The sequence below is a fragment of the Uranotaenia lowii genome, chromosome 2, assembly GCF_029784155.1.
Source record: "Uranotaenia lowii strain MFRU-FL chromosome 2, ASM2978415v1, whole genome shotgun sequence".
NCBI lineage: Eukaryota > Metazoa > Arthropoda > Insecta > Diptera > Culicidae > Uranotaenia > Uranotaenia lowii.
Window position 1 is genome coordinate 411809965 of NC_073692.1, and position 21432 is coordinate 411831396.

Below are 21432 nucleotides of genomic sequence, written 5' to 3' on the forward strand. Positions count from 1 at the left end.
TCATTTCAATTTTTTTTAAACTTTTCCTTTTCAATGTTTATTTTGTCGTTTTTTTTAAATTTTAATTATAGGTAATTGTTACTTTTATTTGTAAATTTTACCATTTTTTCGATAAATTCTCTACCCAAATCCGGAACCTAAATTAACCTTTCTAACTGGTTGTTTCGTTGTTAAAAAAATCAGTATGTTACCGTACTTTTTCCATTTCCGAGACGATTTCCGACGTTTGAAAATTTTCTACAGTAGCGGCCCCTCCTCAGTGATGACGTCACCGATCCCGATCGGAGAGCTCGCCTTGCGCGAGAGAGAATTTGCAACGAAACGAGAGATCGCGCGCGTAATTTCCGAAACAAAACGGTACTTTTCGTAATCCCCAACACGCATAAACAAACACCTACAGGCAAGTGCTCCATCCCCTCATCCAAGCAAACCATGAGGAACCTCCAAAGGATAACGAACCGAGTAGATGTGACAGATTAGAGAAAATTTTCGATGATTGCGGTTCAGTTTTTTTTTCGGTTTTCTACCCCGTTTCGTTTTGTTTTGTTTTTTTTTTGGGCAAACCAAATTTCTAGTTTTCCGATCCGTGCCGATACACCTGATCCCGTTGGAAAAGTTAAAATTTTACGGAAGAAGTGCATTTCAAAATTGGTTCGTGTTAAAATTATACCGTTAGAAAGATGCCTGCGTCGGAGCTTGTGGAGAAGGACCCAGCGGAATGTCCTCCGATGGTAAGTGAGAATCGACCTCAGCGAAAGTGCCAAATTCGAATGTCTTATTATTTCCAATAAACGCAGTTTTTTTTCTCTTCATTTTGAGTTCAAGCGAAAAGTAGTTCACTTTCTTTATCAGCGAGGTGGCAATTATAATTCTTATCGAACCCCTTCTGAGAACGGTCATCTTCCGCGGGGCGAGGAACAGAAACAATAAAACGCTGATAACGGCACCCGCCCGGGGTACATTCAATGAAGCTTGAAGCTGGTCCCAGACGAACTGGCCAAGATTACTACCGTGTGTACTGAAGTAGGGATGTAGAAGATAGGGGGAGAAAATAACAATTTTGAAGCTCGAAGCTTTCCGAAGTCCTCTGGTTGATAAGATAGGGCCAGCCGTTCAGGTCTTTTACTCATAATCATCGAAATGATAACGACCCGGCCTCAGCAGACGAGACGGATGTTAATGAATGGGCGAAATTTCCCTGCTGATCGAGGCTTTTTTGTGTAAACTAAAATCTTCGAACGGCGGGTTATAGGTCAAACCAGATTGCGATACAATGTTTTATTCCTCACGGCAAAGTCTCACAACAGCTGCAACGCTTCAATATTCATTAGGATCTTTGCTTCGGTCCCACCGGATGGGTAACAAACTGAACAACTGTGACAAACCGGGTATCCGACACACGATTAGAATTTTAAACACTACGAGGTTATTGCTCGGGTTGATCTGTCCCGATTGATTTCGGAATCGGAAATAGGGCCACCTATTTTACTATTCGTCCCGATTTGTACCGTTTGTTGAATTTTATTTTCAAGAGTTTTTACCTATTTGATTTTCTATTTTAAGACCTTTTTTGAAATTATAAATGTGTTGACCCCCTATTTTTTCCTCTCTTCCCTTCCAGAGTCAGACAAATTCCCGAAGCAACAGCACAAACAGCACCAGTAGTTCAGTCAGCAGCACCAGCAGCAATGCCTCGTCCACCAGTAGCAGCAACAGCGGCGCCAGCAGTCCCTTAATCAGCAGTCTAAGTCACCATCATAATGGCACCGGCTCCAATGGCAACGGTCCCATTCTGTTGCAGCAGAACTTCAACGTTGTGACCCACCAGCAACAGCAGCAACACAACCACCATCAGCACCACCACCACCACCAATCGAGCAAGCAGCAGCAACACCATCAACATCTGCAGCACCACAGCATCCAGCAACATCAGCAGCACGCCAACCGACAGCTGCTAATCCACAATGCCCTCACCAGGACCACCTCCCATCCGGTGTCGTCGTCGACGTCCTCTTCTAGTAATAGCGAACGTTCAACGACGACGACGACGGCCGCCACCATGGAATCGCTGATGGAGCTGCTGCGGATGAGCCAGGCGGCTTCGGTCCTGGCGCAGACACGTGCCTCGGCATCGACGCTGGTCCTGCCGGGTAGCAGTGGTGCGGCGACGGCGGCTGCAGTGGCAGCGGCTAATCACGTGGTTGCCGGTGGGGGAGCTGGTGGTGGTGGCGGTGGCCACCGGAAGCTGGAGCGGACCCAGTCCGAACCGTTGCCGCAGCAGGTTAACACTTCGAGGTGAGTTTTTTTTTTGCTTATCCATTTTAATGCTGAACCCTTGATTGACTCATCTGGTTTCATTCAAATTCTTATCGTCAATTTCGGATTTTAAATCGAACGCCGATTGTTGTCGATTCACAGTTCTGGCTTATCAGATTCTTCAGACTCTTAAAATTAGTCATATATTGATTTGCCTTTGAGAAATCTGGTCAAAAATTCCTAGACAGATTGACCGTAACTTCTTGATATGGTTCGGATGCTGTGTTCATCCCGAAAGCTTAAGAAACTCATGCCCCGATTAGTCTGTAAAGTATACGCAATAGACGGAATTCTGAATAAGTACACAATTACGTCATTCGGTAATTTAACTTTTTGGTAGATTCGTGGCTCTCTAATTCAGTAAGATGTTCGTCAACTAACTTCTCGCAACGCAAGAAATATGGAAATATTCGAATAATCAACTTCAAAACACTCTTAGGGTTGTTTAACCCACTATTCTCAAGTATACAAAGTACTTTCTCAGGCCCACTCTGGACGAACCTTCCGTTTGAGCACTTAATCTCGTCGCCACTGAAATATTCTATGAACAGGTTTATAAATGTTCTAAGCACTCAACAAGTGCTATGTAGAAAGGATTTCACAAGATAATTAACTCACTATAAGTTTGAAATAAAACAGCTTTTAGTAGACTCCACTTTTGCCCGTGGTAAAGATTCAATTGAACCTCTTTATTTTAAACATAGCGATCAACACTCTCTCTTATGCGTAGGAAATCAATCTTTGGACCTTTTTTTTAAAGGGATTTTAACTCCGCAGGAGGCATTCGTCCCTAGATCGAACGTTTCACTTTTAGGTTTTACAGTTGATGGAGTAGTTTTGTGTTTCGCAGGAATACTAATATTTTTTTCTCTTCATTGGGACAGTTACTCAGGATTTCCCGTAGATTATTTGCAAGGTGGGACTGGGGTTTATACGTAGGCGCGTCAGGGCTCTTCTTTCGATGTTGTTGTTCCTATCGGTCCATTTCTCTGTAGAGTTTTTCTCCTCTCTCAGCTTAGACTCGTGGTTTAGAGGTCTCATTTGATGCTCCATGACAGTTGAAGCAAATTTCGGACGAATTTCGAGGCGTCTATATTTCTTATAGGCGTTTATATTTCTACGAAGTGCTATTTTGGCTATTTGTGGGATCCAGGGGTGTTTAGTGTTACCTGCTGATAAAGCATTTAGCACGCTGGCAGAATCGGAGAATATGATGGAGCTGGGTTTGATGGATTGTGTAGCCCTCAAGTATGGCGTATGCTTCACAGCTGAAAACAGAGCATTCAGGTGGAAGAGAGAGGCTTTTGTTTTGAATATTGTTACCGCCGTATATTCCGCACCCTGCTTTGTCGGTGTCCGTCTTGGAACCATCAGTATAAACGTGTGGGTGTGTTTTGTATTTTTGGGCTGTCAGTTCCATAAAGTGGGGCAGAATGATGTTGGGATGGTCTCCAGCCTTTATTTTTAGTAGCAGGCTCAAGTCAACTTTCGGGATTCTGTCGTTCCAGGGTCTTGTACAGGGGTTTTGTCTGGGACAAATTGGTGGCAAGTTTTGGTCTGTTAGGTCGTACAGGAGGGAATCGGTTCTCATTACCGATGGTGATTCTTTTGGTTCCCCGTTGGCGAGCGCTCGTATGGCTTTTGTGGAGAGCCATCTAGCGACAAGGTAGGTGAAGGGTTCCTGACCACTCTCGGCCATCAGAGAAGTAGTTGGACTAGTGTGGTAAGCTGAACTAATGGTTCTTACACCTTGGTTGTAGAGAGGCTCCAGTTTATTGATGAGATCTACCTTGGCTCGGCTGATAAAATGTAGTCCGTAAAGAACCGATGGAAGTAACCAACCGTGTAGAAAGCGGAATAGCGAATCTCGATGGGCCATGCTTGTATGGTTGGAAAGAATTCGTAGGATGTTCATTTTGTTTGTGGCATTTTTACGAACGTTGTTGAAATGCGATTTGAAATTTAGGCGGTCGTCTAGTCAGACTCTCAGGAGACGGGTAGAGTGTACCTACTAATGGGATTTTTTGACTATACATTAAGAGCGGATGTAGTCTGCCGAGTCTCCTTCTGTTGGGTCCAAATGGAGAAGACTGGATTTCTTGGGAGAAAACTGGAAACCCATACTATTTAGGTGCCCAGTCAGCTACTATGTTTACGACTCGCTGCAGCTTTCTTCTGGCCATCTTAGGAAAAGAGGATGTTGAGAGGAAGAGAATGTCGTCGGCATAGGTCATTATTTGGATGTCGTTAGGTATGGCCTGAAAAATTGAATTCATAGCAACCAGGTACAATGTTGGGGATGATCCTGACTGATCCTTGTGGGACTCCGCAGATTACAGGTCGGATGTTAGAGCGGGTGTCATTGATTAGGACTTGGATGTATCTATCAGAGATAGGAAGTCTTGGACGTACCGCAACATTCGCCCTTGAATTCCCCATTTGGTAAAGGTGTTGAGAATAGCGGTGCGATCAACCCGATCGAAGGCCTTGGAAAGGCGAGTGATAAGCATTCCACATGTCGGTGATTGCTAAGTGTCAAGAGTTCTTTCGAGTAACTCGGAGTAGTCATCGGTGGATCTTCCGGGTCGGAAGCCAAACTGCCGGTTGTCGATAAGGGTTTCTTATTTGAGGACGTCGTGTAGTCGGCGATTCACCATCCTTTCCAGTATTTTGCCTGCGCAGTCTAGGAGAGTGATGGGCCTGTATTTATCGAGGAGCAAAGGATTTTGCTTGGGTTTGGCTATGGAATGACTAATCCGAGCTTCCAACATTCGGGAATTCCGCCTTCGATCCATATTATATTGAATGTCTTCAGGAGCGTAAGTTTCCCAAGCAGTGAAAGGTTTTTAAAGAATGGATATCCAAGATCGTCTGGTCCTGCAGAGTAGCCGCTCGCTTTTCGGAGGCAAAATTCCAGTTCTGCCAGAGTAAATTCTTTATTGTACTTTTGGTTGTTTGAAGTTGTGTCGTTAGAGGCAAGTGTAATCGTTGATTGAGGATGGGGCATGGAGATGGAATAGAAGTGCCCTCAAAAAGAGTCAGCCAGAGTTGAAGGAGTCTTTACGGGGTTCCCCATTCAGCCTTTTCAGTTTCTCCCACAGAACGTTAGAAGAGGTGATAGGATGGATCTCTTCTGGGAACTTCAGCCAACTATTTGCTTTCTTTTTTTTTTAAACGAACACACACATATAGGATCTCAGTGAAACTTCATGTTTCTTTGAAGAGATCTAATTTACTTAACTCTAAGGCGTACATCTTTCAAGGATATTATGGCTAGTATCTTACAAATGATAAAACCACCAGACCACAGAAAGAGTACTATGTGTGCCGGATATACTGACTCGTGCAATAGTTAAGAAACTCTTCACTCTTCAAATGGTGGTCCATTATCGCTTCTTATTGTTTGGGGGTAAGACTGGTCATAGGAAACATCATCAAGGGCTTCAATCGTCTTGCTAGCATTGGTACTTTTCCTTTTCTACCACTTTGATATACCGACTAATGTAGTAGTCTACGATGACGAGGAGAAAAGTTGCGCACTCCTTGGCTGAGAAAAGTCGATGGCAATTTCTTGCCAAGCATGATCTGGCATCTGCTTGCGATTCTTCGGATCCGACGGCCCTTAAGTGCTGGCTGCAGCACATCCGGAACATTCTTGAGCTTTTTCTATGACATCTCGGTCGATATTTGGCCATATTTATATTTCTCTCAAATTCCTCCTCATTGTAAAAACACCGGGGTGACCCCGATGGGCTATGTTGGAAGCCTTTAGACTGGACTTCACATAACCGAGACAAAACATCAGAAATGTTAGAAACACCAGGAATATGTTTCACCGAAAAGTTTTAGGGTTTAATGAAGGCGTAAGGCCCATACTTCTGCTCAAGAGCAAGCTCTTTTCCCGTGCTGATGTTTGCCTCCATAGATAAATTTCCGAGTGTTGTGGTCTGTGAAGATAGTGAAAGTAGCTCCGAAAAGATAAGGGTAAATTTTTTCAAACGGACCAAACCTCACGTTGGATTTCTAGACAGACTCTTTCTGCCTTTGTCAATCCTTTGGAAGCAAAACTAATAATTCGGGCCGTACCAGATGCATTTCTTTGGGTGAGTACCGCTACTAACCCTACAGAAGATGCGTCATCATATAATTCGATTGCATCTTTTGGATCGAAAAATTCTAAACAACGAACAGTATTTACCAATGAAATGTCCCACACAGTTCACAAGACCTAGGAAGCTGCGAACCTCCTCGATTAATTCTGATTTACGGAAGTTTTGGAACCTTCTCTTCCGATGGATTTATTCATATCCTGCTGAACTCACTTTGTATCCAAGTATTTCCAGCTCAGGAACGGCAATTGAGAATTTTTCATTATTTTAAGTAGCGTTCAGCTTGGTCTTTTCCAGCCACAACGACGCCATCAAACTACAACCCCTTCATTCCAGCTAAAATTTCAGACATTACCCGCTGAAATATTTCGGGGGCACAGTTAAGGCCGAAGGTCAGACGCTTGAATCGCATAAGGCTTCTACCGGTCATAAATGTAGTCACTCCTCGCGAGTAGGGATGTAATTCTTTGTGGTGGATAGATGACTTGATATCGAGTTTAGAAAAACATTTTGATCCTCTAGGCCATAGGTCGGCAACCTGCGGCTCGCGAGCCGCATGCGGCTCTTTAGATATCAAACTGCGGCTCTTTAGCTCACTGCGCAAATACCATGCGCCAGTATATATTTTTGAATGAAATATTTGAGAAATCGTGCAAAACCAATAATTTATTCTTGTGACCTGCTGACACTAGAATTTTCATAGGTCAAGAATAAAATTTTAAAAATGCATCTGCTGTAGGAACTAACGGAAAGGACCAAATGGCAAAATAGCATTTTAAGAAGTCTAATTTTAAATTGTAAGCTTTTCACTGTTTTTGAAGCCTCAGCATAGATATCAAGATTTATTTTATCACTAATCGTAAATGCAAAGAATAACTGTTGTTTTCAAATAACACAAATTAAAATCAAATAAAAAACAATATGTTTATATCCAAAAAGCGTGAATTTTTTTTAATCAATCGAACACAAAAGTTGAGCTGAGCAGGATAATAAAAGTTTATCATTAACAATAAAGAAGTTCTTAGATAGCCTCTGATTTGTTATTAAACAACGTAACCCACAGAAAATTTTATATTAAAGCACTCGCAATCACTTTTTTGTATATTTAAAACTTTCACGTGTAACAAAATAAAAATATTGGATAGACTACCTCAATCCAAGCCTATTTATTTGAAGGTGAAAACTATAATTTAATGTATCTGAATATAGATACCTCATAAGCATTCCAGATTGCTCGATTTCATCCGGGCTTGCCCGGATTGCCTAAGAAAAAAATGGGAAATGCCCGATCCGGTTGCACGGAGGAAAAACGCCAGATTTTCTCCCAGATAATTCACAACTTTTACGAACTTCCACAATTTCAACTTGTTTTAGCGAACATAAATTCGAATGCATTTTTTGAAATTGTTAGATAAGATTTTACCTATTCTCAATCTCATTCTCAAATCAAACTAAACTAAAAAACAAATTGTGTTGTTTTTTTTTTTAATTTTATTTCATTGAAATGAAAGCCTTAAAACGATTTAGAATCTCCTGATTCTAAATTTTGATAATTTTTTTTCAAGTTTTTTCTTGATTTTTGTAATCACTGGGTTTAATCCAAATTTGCCCAGATATTGTACGAATTTTGGTCGACAATTTTGATATCAAATGCCTGGATTTTGCCAGGTTTGTAGATAAAATAGCTCGGATATGTCCGGCCCGGATGCAAGCTGAAAGTTTTTTGAATTCCTTAGCAAAATATTTGAAATTAATAACCAAATTGAAACTAAGTTGAAACAACAAATTTCAAGTTTTGTTAACGAATATGACCTACTTCATAAATTCCAGTCTGGTTTTCGCGCACACCACAGTACAGAAACAGCATTAATTAAAGTTCACGACGATATTGCTAGATGCATCGATAAGAAAGGAGTGGCAACCATGTTACTTATAGATTTTTCGAAAGCGTTCGATCGAGTGTCTCACTCAAAACTGTACCTTAAATTATTATCTTACTATGACTTCAGTTCATCTGCCGCAAATCTTATAAAATCCTATCTTAATGAACGTAAACAAGCTGTTTTTCATGCTGATACATTATCGAAATTTTCAACAATCACATCTGGTCTTCCGCAAGGATCGGTTTTGGGACCCCTTTTATTTTCAATGTTTATCAACGATCTTCCACTGGTCTTAGATTTTTGTCAAGTCCACATGTTTGCTGATGATGTACAAATATATTTTTGCAATACTGGTGAATATGATCGTTTTTTGGTAGCTGACAAAGTGAACAATGATCTATCGAAACTTTCTGAGTGGTCCGCTAACAACATTTTACCGATAAATTCATCAAAAACTAATGCCATCTTCTTTTCAAAAAGTAAGTTAGATTTGGGGCCTCCCGTTCTATTCGTAAATAATGAAGAAATTAAATTCACTGATAAAGTCAACAATCTAGGAGTCATATTCGAAAAAACTCTCTGTTGGAATTCACAGATTAAACAGCAAACTTCAAAAATCTATTCTACTTTAAAAAGACTGAACATAAGCACTAGACACTTAGATTCCACCATGAAACTCAAACTGTTCAAAACTTTCCTTCTACCTCACTTTACTTATAACTGTTTTACATTCTCCAACTCGGATGTATATCATTTGAATCGCATCAAAATAGCGTTAAACGCTTGTGTAAGATATGTCTACGGTCTCAATCGTTTTTCTAGTGTAACTTTTCTTCAAAAGCATCTCCTTGGTTGTAGTTATGCAAATTTTTACCACTTTCGCAATTGTATGATGATTTTTAAAATTATCAATAGTAAAAAACCTCCTTATTTGTATTCATTGCTAACTCCCTAACGTAGTTCACGCTCTTCCAATTTTCTCATCCCACAGCATTCATCATTGTACTATGGTAATTCTTTCATAATTAGGAGTATAAAAAATTGGAACCAGCTCCCGACGCGTATTAAGGTCAATTTTTCAAAAAAGGGATTCAAAGAGAATTTACTGGCTTTACTAAACGAAAGTGCATAAAACCTAGAATAGTATTGTTTCATGCTACATAACTTCAGGAATAGTTAAATCAGTTTGAATACGGTTGATCTTATAAAAACAAAATTGTAACGATTAAAAAGATCTTTGATCTTATGTTACATGGAAATAATAAATAAATAAATAAATAAATAAATAAATTAACCTTTACACCCCGAGCCAGATTTTTTTTAAATAATTAAATTTAAGTATTAAAAAAATATACCTTTGAGTCTTTAAACACATTAAAAATTTCAAGTGTTGCAGCCTAGATTTACCAAGGCCACACAAATTTTGTTCGATGTTTCAGTAAAGGACCTATTTTTTTTTATTTTTGTTTAAGAGTTAGGTAATAACCGTTGGTATATTTTTATTTATTTTTGTTCCGTAACTTTAAAAGAATCCTTGAACTGATCTTGCCAGTTAAAATGTACTGTTTCTTTATTATTTTTCTCAATTTTCCAATGGAAGCTACAAAATCACAATATTATAGATTCATACTGGTTTCAACCACTGTTTTTATTCCAGTAATCTGAGCTTAAGCAAGCATTGATGAATAATCTACAATGTGTTGAATTACGTTCTTCATTCAATTGGACCTACAATACTGAAGAATAGCATGTGACATAAAATGAGATTTTTTTTTTATTTTTCCTGATGCATACAATTTGGAACGTTCGAATTTTGAAAATTCTAAATTTGAAATGACATATGTAACCAGTTATCAGGAGCATAAGTTTTGAAGATTTACATTTTTGGCTTCATTTTTATCAGTTTAATTTTACCTCGTTCTTTTAGATGTTCAAAAATATTAGCTAAATCTGGAAAAATTGTCATAAACAAGTTTGACAATTTTAAGAAAAGCTATTCCCCCTTACTTTGTTTTTTTAAAAGCTCTTCTTTGCCGAAGAAATTTTAAATATTCTGTTTATATTAAATGTTAAAATCTTTCACTTTAACACTATACAAAGTATTCATTTAAGCTTGATAAGAGTATTAAATTTTCATGACCCGATGTTTGAAAAACGCATTAAAATTTATAAAAAAAACACCGTGTTAGAAGAGTTGACGATTTAGAAGAGAATCCGTATACTTAATGATAGTCAGAAACAAATTTAAAAAATTCAAAGTATTAGAAAAAACTCTAACGATGTTAAAGTTTTTTTTCGTAAAACTTATGTGCATGGATCATTCATTTATTTTGTTTTTATTTTAAACATAAATAATAAATCTTTAATGTGGCTCTTTAAACTAGGAAATTTTGAAAATTTTAAGTTTTTGGCTCTTCTGACTCAAAAGGTTGCCGACCTCTGCTCTAGGCCTATTTGAAAGAGTATCAATCAACGGAAGCGGAAAATGTTCCCATTGAATGGCCTGGTTGGGATTGTTGACGCACAACCTAATGTCATTCTTTCCCTTCGGTACAACTACCATGGGTGAAATCCAGTCTTCGTTCTTCGTTCAGCATTTGTTGAATTTTTCGATCAACTTTTTCTTCTAACGCATGAGCTATTTTCCTTGGCTGAACGGATGGGTCTATGGCTAGCTTAATCAAAACAATGGGGAACTTGAGAAACGGGGTTTGTTCCATTCCAATATTTTGTACGTCCAAACCCACTTTCAAGAACGTGAGATCTTCTGCAGTTCTTTTCCCGAGTAATGTTTTTTGAGCATCCCTAATAACAAAAAACTCCATGTAGTTTCTTCACTTAAATGTTTGTCATTAAGGTATGAAACGGGCCTGTGCGAAATAATGTAAGCTAGCGTGGATTTTTAATATGTCATGTACTAGTAAATAATTACAATTGCTACAAGATTTGGGTTTTGATTATTTGTGTTGTGTGACACACTGGAAAGTCAGTGGTGCTCAACCTGTTTCAAGATTTGGTGATGTAACTATTCAATTTCGGATGATATTACGCACCTCGTATTAAAAAAAAGGGTGAACTTTCGGGATCCTGTCGTTCCAGAGTCTCATTTAGGGGTTTTGCAGAGGAAAACTAGGTGGCAGGTTTTGACCTATGAGATCGTACAGAAGGAAATCGGGTCTCATTACTGATGGTGATTCTTGTTGAGAGAAATCTATAGCATTAAGATAGGTAAAGGGTACCTGGCCGCTCTCGGGCATCAGAACACTGCGATTCTTAAGTTTGGTTTAAGGGTATCGACCCTTATCCTTCATTCCGAAGGCTTCCCCCTTCCTTTTCAAAATGTATATCACCAGCTACAACGAAACACCCCTTTTCTTTCTCTCTCTCTCGCCATTTGCAGGTACAAGACGGAACTGTGCCGACCGTTCGAGGAGGCCGGTGAATGCAAGTATGGCGACAAGTGCCAGTTCGCGCACGGCATCCAGGAGCTGCGCAACCTGCAGCGTCACCCGAAGTACAAAACCGAACTGTGCCGCACGTTCCACAGCGTCGGATTCTGCCCGTACGGGCCGCGGTGCCACTTTGTGCACAACGCCGAGGAAGCACGCAACCACAACCGTTCGGTGGCTGCCTACCATCAGGCTCAGCTTCTGGCTGCGGCCGCAGCTGCCTCAGGTAAGGGAGGAGCTTCGTCGCGAGAGGGTGGTCAGCTGCAGCAACAGCACCAGCTCCCACTGAGCCCGGCACTCTCGATGTCGACGGGCTCGGATCGGGCTTCACCGATCGGATCGTGTCTTTCGCTCTCGCCTACGACCTCGATGGCCAGCTTCTTCCCGGAGCAGGGAAGTCCCACCTTTGCGCCACCTTCGTCTGCGAACGGTATGCAGGGAGGCACGGCCTTCAATTTCCCGGCTTCGCCGCCGGCCAGCCCCGTCGACGGAGGCCTATCGCCCATGGCTGGAACTCCTCCACCCTCGTCCCCGGGACTTGTGGCCGCCATGCAGCATGGAGCCGGAAGCAACAAGACGACTGTAGCATCAACGCTAGCCGGCGGTGATGGCGATGCCCGACTTCCGGTGTTCAACCGGATCAGCTCAACGGTGGACGCTTTCACCAATCTCATGATCTAAGCAATAGTTTAAGCTAGGTTTTTGCGGGGTCCCTTCGTAGACGAAAGATGGAAAAAAAGCGTTTGATTTTCAAGCACTGTGCGTTCGTGTTCCGGTGAGAGTTGAATGTTCCCTTTTTTCTGTACGCACGCACCCCAAACATCACCCCAAAGTTGGTGGTATCTCTCTCACTCGTATGAGCATTGAAAGTAGAGAAAAAGAACGCAAAATTGCTTGAAACAAATGGATGCACTCAAAGAAAGTCTCAAGACACAAACACACATTGAAAAGGAAGGAATCCCCCCGGAAATTGGTTGCTGATGAGGAGCGCAGAAGTAAGCATAACGTTTGATGGTGATGATCAAGCACAACAGATATTTATTTTTCAAAACCAACAACAACAACCGCACTCTGGACTGCACACAGAAAACTGCGATAAACCCCCCACTCCCCTGGCTAGTTTGCTAAGCTAACTAACTAGCTAGCTAGTTGCTTGTGTTATATATATTTTTGTATAAAATTTTTTCCGTGGGTTTTTCGCAGAGACTAGGTATGTAGTAGTACTAGTTTTCAATTACGCTCGCGAGCGCGCTGGGTATGGATGCAATGCAGGCACATGTTATAGGAACAAACTAAAAAAAATATGTATATCAAATCGTATATGTATCGTACACAAGACGCCTAACACACATACAAGTAAAAAAATCGTAGGAATGAAAATGCGAAACAAACGAAAACAGCAAACAAGCAAGCAACAAGGACACTAGAAAGAGAGACAAACGAAAAGGTGAAAAACTTATTTAATCTTATTTATTTTTTATCGACTATGATTGTAATTTTATTTAAAAAAAAAAAACAAATCAACAAATTCAAACGTACGACTAATAGAAGAAGAAGAAGAACGTTGAATGAATTCATAATTAATCAAGCACAAATCAATAAGTTCCAAGAGAATGTTGGCAGGTCTCGAAATGAAAGAAGAAAAAAAATGAAAAATCAGCAATCGCAAAAATACACAAAACTCTTAATGATAGTTTTTGGACTGGAATATCACGTATTTTTTCTGTTTTGTTTTTCCTTCTGTGTATTCGAGATATTTATATATATTCTGATGAACTTTGTTCGTTGTTATGTTACTAAACCCACTACACATATTTGATCAAACTGCTTGTGAGGGACCTGACCAATAGATTGCGATCTAGAGCGAGAAAGGGACAGTTGTCGGCTAGGAAGAAGGAAAGTGTAATTTATTTAGAAAAGAAAGTACCGAAGAGCTTCCAGTGAGAATGAATTTCGATTTCAGTTAACTAATTAGTGAAACATATAAAAAAACACACGCGGATCATCTTATTTAATTAACTTTTTGAGTAGTCAAACGCGAAACAAACAAACCACACGCGAGACATTTCTCTCCTTTGTGTTTCAACTCTACGTAAAAACAAGTAAGCTTATTATTATTATTATAATTATTATTATGATTATTGTCAAACCCCTATCATTATTATTTCTTAATTTATTTTATTTATTTTTCTTCCACTGCTTTACTTTTTTCTCAAAAAAAAAAACCAATGCGATACAAATATACGACTATTGAAACAAGCAAGCAAACGTTAGGTTTCCTACCCCCCTTTATTTTAAAATACAATCAATAAATGTAACGTTTTTGCATAATCACTCAACTATTTAAATAACTAATTAACAAAAAGAAAACATGAAAAGTACACACGAACACACGCTTAAAACAAACAACCAATCAATCGACCCCTTTTTAATCCAATCCAAAACGGGAAGGTGGGTAGAAGACAATTTCTGTTTAGCTCTTAAGAAGGAAAATTTCGTGAGGAAAAAACACTAGTTAGCCTACCCCCTGTATCTATCTATCAATCTATTTGTGTATGTATAGTTTAGTAATTTATATTCAGTCGCCTAAATTTGCAGATATTTCTCTTGATGATTATTATACCTAATTTAACGGTTTTTTTTTCGAGATAGTCACACCCCGGGAATCGATTTGTTCCGGAGGTTTTCTCCGGCTGTCCTTTTTTTCCCGCGGTTGTTGGTCGTCACCAGCTAGTGCCTTAATAGTTTTCGAGACTATACCTAGAGTTCAGTAGTTTAGTAGCTTTTGTGGGAATAGAGTAGCAGATAGAACTACTGCCCTTCTTCAGTAGGGAAAAGAAACGACGTGTAGAAGATGTATTTCTCTCAGCTTTGCTACACACGCGCGTTTCCAGTCATGTACAGTCGAGTAATCCGTTTACAATTCACGTGTTTTTTTTTTTGTCAGTGTTTAACTTTTCCCACGCTTAACACCCCCACATCTCCCTTTTTCATAGTTTATTCTTATCTCCCGAGTGTTCAGATTTGTGAGTGAGAGTACTGGGGAAAAAATCAGAACACAACTCTGAAACTTTGGACTAAATCTGAACAGACTTTATTGACACTCGTATCATTAAAAACATACAAAAAGAGGATGGTAAACCGCAATTTTGAAAGCTTTCTTCCAATCAAAACTATTCTTCCATTTTATACTGTGTTAAGCACGCATTCAAACTGCGAATAAAAAAAATGTCAATCAACGAATGTGTTGAAACAAGTTGTAAAAATACAGAGATGATTTTAAGGTGCCGTCTTACGGCACAGACGAACACAGGAGAACCGTCCCTCGGGTCCTTTGCAATGTGCATCTTAAATTCTTGTCTTCGTAATTTACCATAATTGTTTCCCGATGAAACAAAATTAAAGACCAATCGTCTAAAATCAACATTGAATTTTTTTCTCAGTGTAGACGTCAAAATTGCTTTCTACACTCAGGAAAAAATCATCTGAAAACATTGTTGCATTTTTTAGCTGACAATTCTTGGCTCAAAAATGGACCATTGCTTGCTTATTATCATTTAAACAGAGAAAAAATAGTTTTCGGTAACAAAAAACATTTAAATTCAGACAGGTATGCACATGTGAATGGGAACACGGGGACGGATCCCGGAAAAAACTGCTTTAATTTCCCATTGTGAGGTTAGATTGTAAGGCATAAAAGACACATATTATAAAAACAATAAACGACGGAAAGAAAAATCCAATCTATCTATCTATCTATATATATCGCTTCTATATATTTTTTTCCTTCTATAATATTTTTGTATAAATCGAACATCGACGACGAAATGATGAACGTAACGTAAAAAAACACTCAATCTTCCATTAGATTTAAGGAAACTGAAAACAAATGATTATTATATATGGCATAATTATTATTATTATATTATCGTAATTACTATTATTATTATTGCTACTATTATTACTACAATCAAAGGTGAAAAAAACCGTAATCAAACACAACATGAAAATTATCCAATAGCTTTTGTATATCTTATTTTTCCCCTCAACCACAATGATGAAACCAACAAAACAATCAACACAAGCTATTATTTGTGCTTCAAAACAGTTCCACTCTTTTTAATATAAACACAACAACACATGATCAATCTATCAACTCGTCTATCTATCTATTTTTTTTTTTTTTTTTTGTATGTGTCAACAAACAGCTAACATTAATTTAATTGAAAAAAATATGATTTTCTTGTGATTTTAGTACGTATAGTAAGCAACAACAACAACAAACAAATCAACAAAACACTTGAATAAAAAGTCATTTTGTGTAGTAAAAAGTAATAATCAAAATTTTGTCGTCTTTTTTTTCGCGATGGAACAAAAAAGAAAATTCTTTGTGCAGTGTTTTAGTTTCATTTTGTTGGGCCCTTTTCAAATGCTGCGGAGTGTTGTTAAGAGACATGAAAAAAAAGATACAGGTAAGTTTTATGGTTTTTAAAATATTTTTTTTTTAATTTAGACATTGAATCAAAACTATCGTACTTGAACTTATTTTTCAAATAAATTTGGTAATTTTCGTTACCAAGCTTTCGAGACAGCCGATGTCCCGAAAAAAAGTGGAATTTTGAAAAAAAAAAATTCCAAGATAACACCAGTTCTCGACGTTTCCTGCATTTCTAAGTCATTCACAGTAAACGCAAATTGCCAAATTCGGTAATTTTTAACTACTTAAAAATTGAGCTGAAAAGAAGTTGTATTAGCATACTCGATTAAGCTGGTCAAACCTGATAGGAAATGTTTTCCGAACTTTTGGTTGCTTGGGTTTGGCCTCAACATTAAAATTTCGATTTTCGGAGATTTCTTTGAACGACGCTTCGGAGGTTTTTTAATTTTTTCAGTCGATTTTTGACCACGTTTTGCGCATTTTTAAGTCATTTCAGGCTTCATTTTTTTCGATTTCCTTTAATCCTCCCTTAGATGATTTTGAGGGTCTAAAAACCGAAGCTTTGAGCCCCACCTTAAATCATGTCCGATTGAACTGAAATTTAGCACAGGCTTACAGGTTTTGCACAATTCGATCATGTAATTTTTCCCGTATATCCATTGTCACAGTTCTATGCAGTAGCAAACTAGAAAATTTTCATCATTCGTACTCTGCCACGAAAGAAGAAGTCGTAATAAATATTTTCAGTCAACATTTTCCTTGTTTCACTAATCGAAGAGCCCCCTCTTACTTACCCACCCTTATTCTCGTTTTCGATCGAATGACATTCGTTCGAAAGTTTTGCTATTTCTTATTCTTGTTTTCGTTCGAAAGAATGGAAACAGTTCGATCTTTCGAACATAGTTCGTACGAACAAAACGTAGCATTCCGGTTTTCGATCGAACGTATTTTTACTACCTACCACTTAACAAACGCAAGTCTACTGCTTCGAATGCCAGGCGTTTTATGCTAAAAGGATCCTTTACTACCAATAAAATTAATGAAAAGTAGAAAAGTACCGTTGGGCAATGTTAAAGAATGAAAATAAACGATTTTTAAAACCATTTTTTTAGATTTATGCACAATTATTTTTATTCCAAATGTTTCTTTTTACATTGGATTTCTGCCTTTATTTCTAATACTCAAATCTCCTTCGGTGGGGCAGCTTTTTTTTCATCAAGGGATTTTAAGCATCCATGGCTTATTCTTCCCGATATGGGGCAGGTTTTCAGAAGCAGCAGCGACTGCACACCTACCACCGATTGGAATCAACTCCGCTTCGTTAAACAATCGAAGCTCAAATTTGACCGCTGCGAAATTTTTCTGGGCCAGAACCGATGGCTGTAAAATGTCCTAGTTTCTCCGATCCGGTCTAGCCTGCCAGGGTTTGTTCAGCTCCATATTCTTCTGAACTTCTGACTTCAAATGACGAAGGATGATTCTGATTTTTCGTGTCCGCCCGTTTCCTATTCAGTTCAGCACTTTAGCCGCCAAAGCCTTCAAGACAGCGGAACAAATATTGGAGCACCTATTCCGAATCGTTCGTCATAGTTGCCTTTTCTTAGGAGTGGATCAATTCAACTGATCAGGATTTGGAGACCGGCCCGATGGATCGAAAGTGAGACTTGAGTATTCCGCTTCATACAGATTACAAATCCGACCTCCCTAAATTTTACTGAACTACAAAAATAAACAGTTGTTTACGTTGTGTTGTCATGGCGAAATTTGTTTGTTGACACATTTCTGTTCTTCGAAATTTCTAGTTCGATCTGGTAACACCAACATCGAACGTATCGCGTTCGAACGAAAACAAGAATACCTTTTTCGAATTCGATCGAAAGTATCCGTTCGAACGAACGACAGATACGTCGTAAACAAGAATAAGGGTGACCAAAAAATACTCCCGGCACTTAAAAATTTTATAAGAAATCCATTTGTAAATTAAATTTAAAAAAAAGCTTATCGAAGAATACAACACACCCATTTGGCTCTGAGGGGCTCATTTGTCATAATTTTTACACACAAATCATTCTTGTATGTACTATAACTTTCTCTCTCTCTCTCTCTCTGGAGCCACCTTGGAATAATAAATGTATTCGAAAAAATGCAACACTTTTTTTGTAAAACTTTTGAATCTACATTGTACATGTGCAAATTTTTGTGACGTTCGGTCCAGTGATTTTTTAAACAGTGCCATTTAAGAAGTTTCTCGTCTTCATTTTTTGGGCCCCGCTTGGGCCATCTATACTGTATACTAGGAATACCCTTTTTTCAAATCAAGGTATTTTTAGTACCGTTTTTGGTTTTGCTGAAGCCTGACCACACCCATGTAACTTATCGATGATTCTTTCTATACGCTCAGTGCTGCTCCCTTCTGAGAAGAGGGATCATAACAGGCGACTAAAATAGCTTGTACACCCTCCATGGGGGTCAATAGTAAAGCCCTAAAAGGGGCTGTAGGGCTTTAGTCAATAGGGCGTTTGCTACACACACATACAAGAGGTCTGTTAGTTGGGCACACATTAGAGGTTTTTATATGCGAAAAAAGCAAAATTCAACCAAAATGTTGGTTTTCCCTTAAATGAATGCTCAATTTCTCTAAAAAAAACATTCAAAGAGTATATTTCGGATCATTTGCTAACATGTGGAAACGATTCTGCGATTATTTTATTGGATATCAGTGGGAAACCAAGCAAAACAAAAAAAGAAAAACATTGTAAAGCACATTAAACGGTTCCCCCGGATCCTTTGTTCGCGTTTTTAGGTCTATTATATAAAATTTAGAACCAGGAGGATGATGTTAAGAGTTTTCGTCACGAAATTGATTAATAAGCTTGAGCAATATTTGTCCTGCTTTCACTAAAAACGCTCATATCTTGTACAAAGTCTTCATTTTTGTTAAAGAAATTCACTCAAAATTAGAAAAAAAATCACAAACGAGTCAAAAAATGATCTAGCTTTTGAAAAATGTGTTGTACATAAGAAACTTTTCAATAGTTTTCATTAATTCTTCAAAAATATCTTTCTTTAATCGAGTTGCATTCATTTAACATGGGGCTGTCACATTTGTTTGCCCAACGGCTTACTTATACTAATGCACTGTGCAAACGCCCTATGGTTTGAGTATTCAACAATTTTCCAGTGAGAGATGTGCTGGGTGTGAGAGACTTGGACTACATGTTCGAAATATATCTTTTCCTAAAAGCTATTGATCTTCGTCTATAATTTCTTCTTATTTTCATATTTCCCTATCTATCTTCTTTTTTCTTTAAAAGTGATCTAGATATAAGCACACAATTGTTATCAAACAAAACGAGTTTGGCTCCTTAAAGCCTAAAGGTATGAGCCGTTTCAAATAAAGAATTTACAAAAAAAAAAAAAAAAAAGTATTCAACAACGTCAACGTCAGATAACAAACAAAATTATCAAAGCAAGCGTTGTTCGTATACGCACTGTTGGTATCAATTTTAACATGCTTGTTTTTATGAGCGAAAAAAATCCCAATTGAGCATTCAATAGATGATTTCTTCTCGAACACAGTAAAATAAGAAAAACTGAGTTTCGGTTTTATTCAAATTCAAATCAAGTGTTTCCGGATGGCAGAATAAGGTTAATAATTCGTCCAAAAGATCAACCAAAATATATTTTCACCATTTAAAGCATTGTAGATGGCTCTGCAGTACTCACTTCCAACAGATATACTTTTAAAGCTGATTTGTTTTTCCAAGCCACACATTATTGCGCTTAACCTCAATCGAATGAGCCGTGTAAACGCAGGGTCAAAAATAGTTATGAAATTTCGGATAATATGTATGAGATTTGAAACGAAATTACAATTTATGGAAAATTGAGGGGTCCTATTGCTCAAATAAGTAATCAGTCGCATTCTTTAAAATAACTTGTGTAGCAATTAGTAAAATTTATGCTCAAAAGCAATCAATATTCTGATTACGAGACAGTTTTTTTTTGGCAATTTAGCAGTATTTCAGCCTGTTGTGGTATGAGCCTACATGGTTGAATGATTCAACTGAATCAAAGCAATCGAAAGATTCCTTTTAATTCAACCACGGTAAATGAAAAGTTCATATACCAGTATTTCGATAGCAACTTACTACCTTCATCATTCGAAAACGTTCACTGAAGAAGGTAGTAAGTTGCTATCGAAATACTGGTATATGAACTTTTCATTTACCGTGGTTGAATTAAAAGGAATCTTTCGATTGCTTTGATTCAGTATTTCAGCAAAATGTTAGAATTTCCTAAAGCATTTTTTTTTTCAAATGTAGTTGTAAAAATATGCTGAAAAATGACTTGTTACAAATTGTAATTAATGCTACTTTATTTTAGATCCAACAAAATTTAAAAAAAAATCAGCTGTAAGGAATTTAGCAAAATGCTATTTTTGTAACTCAATAGAAAAAAAATTACTTATTAGATACTTTGGCAGGCGCGGTCCTATTGGGGGGGTGATCGGGGTGATCACCCCCCCCAAGCGACAAAAAACCGTTACAAAATACCCATAAATGCTCGAATTTCTTCAAAAATTTTGAACTTCCCCTAGTAGATGTGCTTTTGATTTTTTTAAAATTTTCCACTCCGTGGGGGTGTTTAATCAACGAAAAACTATGCTTATAACTTAAAAGCTCAAAATTGAAGAAATTTCGGTCTACCAAACTCAAGCAACTGTTACTTGCAATTCTCTGGACCGAATTATACCAATCAACTTCTGTTGAATTACTTTGAGTGTTGACTTTGAATTTGTTAACCTTTTATCTATTTAATATTTTAGTAAGGTAATGAAATGTAGGGAAATTTTATTTAATTGTCAATAATATCCCTCATATGCCTAAATTTACATGAGCAAATTGTTATAACTCAAAGCAGACATTTTTCAAGCATCATAGTTCACATGGTTGTTGATTTTCCTTCATCGTCACGTTTCAAATCTCATTTGACTACTAATCAAGCTTCAAGGGACTAGAAAAAGCTTTACTATCGTCATGGATTTCTGTTCACGTGACGGATGTTATTTTTCAAACGACGGTTGTCAAGCAAGTTGACGGCGTCGGTTCAAAGCATTTTATGTACGATTCGAAAAATTTTGTGTATTTGGATTGTTTGTTGGGCGATTTGCCAGTGTCAAAAACAAATAAAATTCGGATTCAAAAAATACTACCAATTGCGGAATTACAATATTG

General features: G+C 38.0%; 1 protein-coding gene across 3 annotated transcripts in view; it reads left to right on the top strand.

Moving 5' to 3' along the window:
- The window catches only part of LOC129744046 (protein TIS11-like), a 43487-nt gene extending 27386 nt beyond the window's left edge, over positions 1–16101 (top strand). For 2 of the 3 annotated variants that reach the window (XM_055736376.1, XM_055736375.1), the window contains 2 exons: positions 1622–2295; positions 11709–16101. In XM_055736376.1, the coding sequence (XP_055592351.1) occupies positions 1622–2295; positions 11709–12438 (1404 nt within the window). In that variant the 3' untranslated portion in view covers positions 12439–16101. Of the gene's footprint in view, positions 1–426; positions 732–1621; positions 2296–11708 lie in introns of those variants that run through there. The other variant, XM_055736377.1, reaches the window with a different exon arrangement.
- The last annotated feature ends 5331 nt before the right edge of the window (positions 16102–21432 follow it).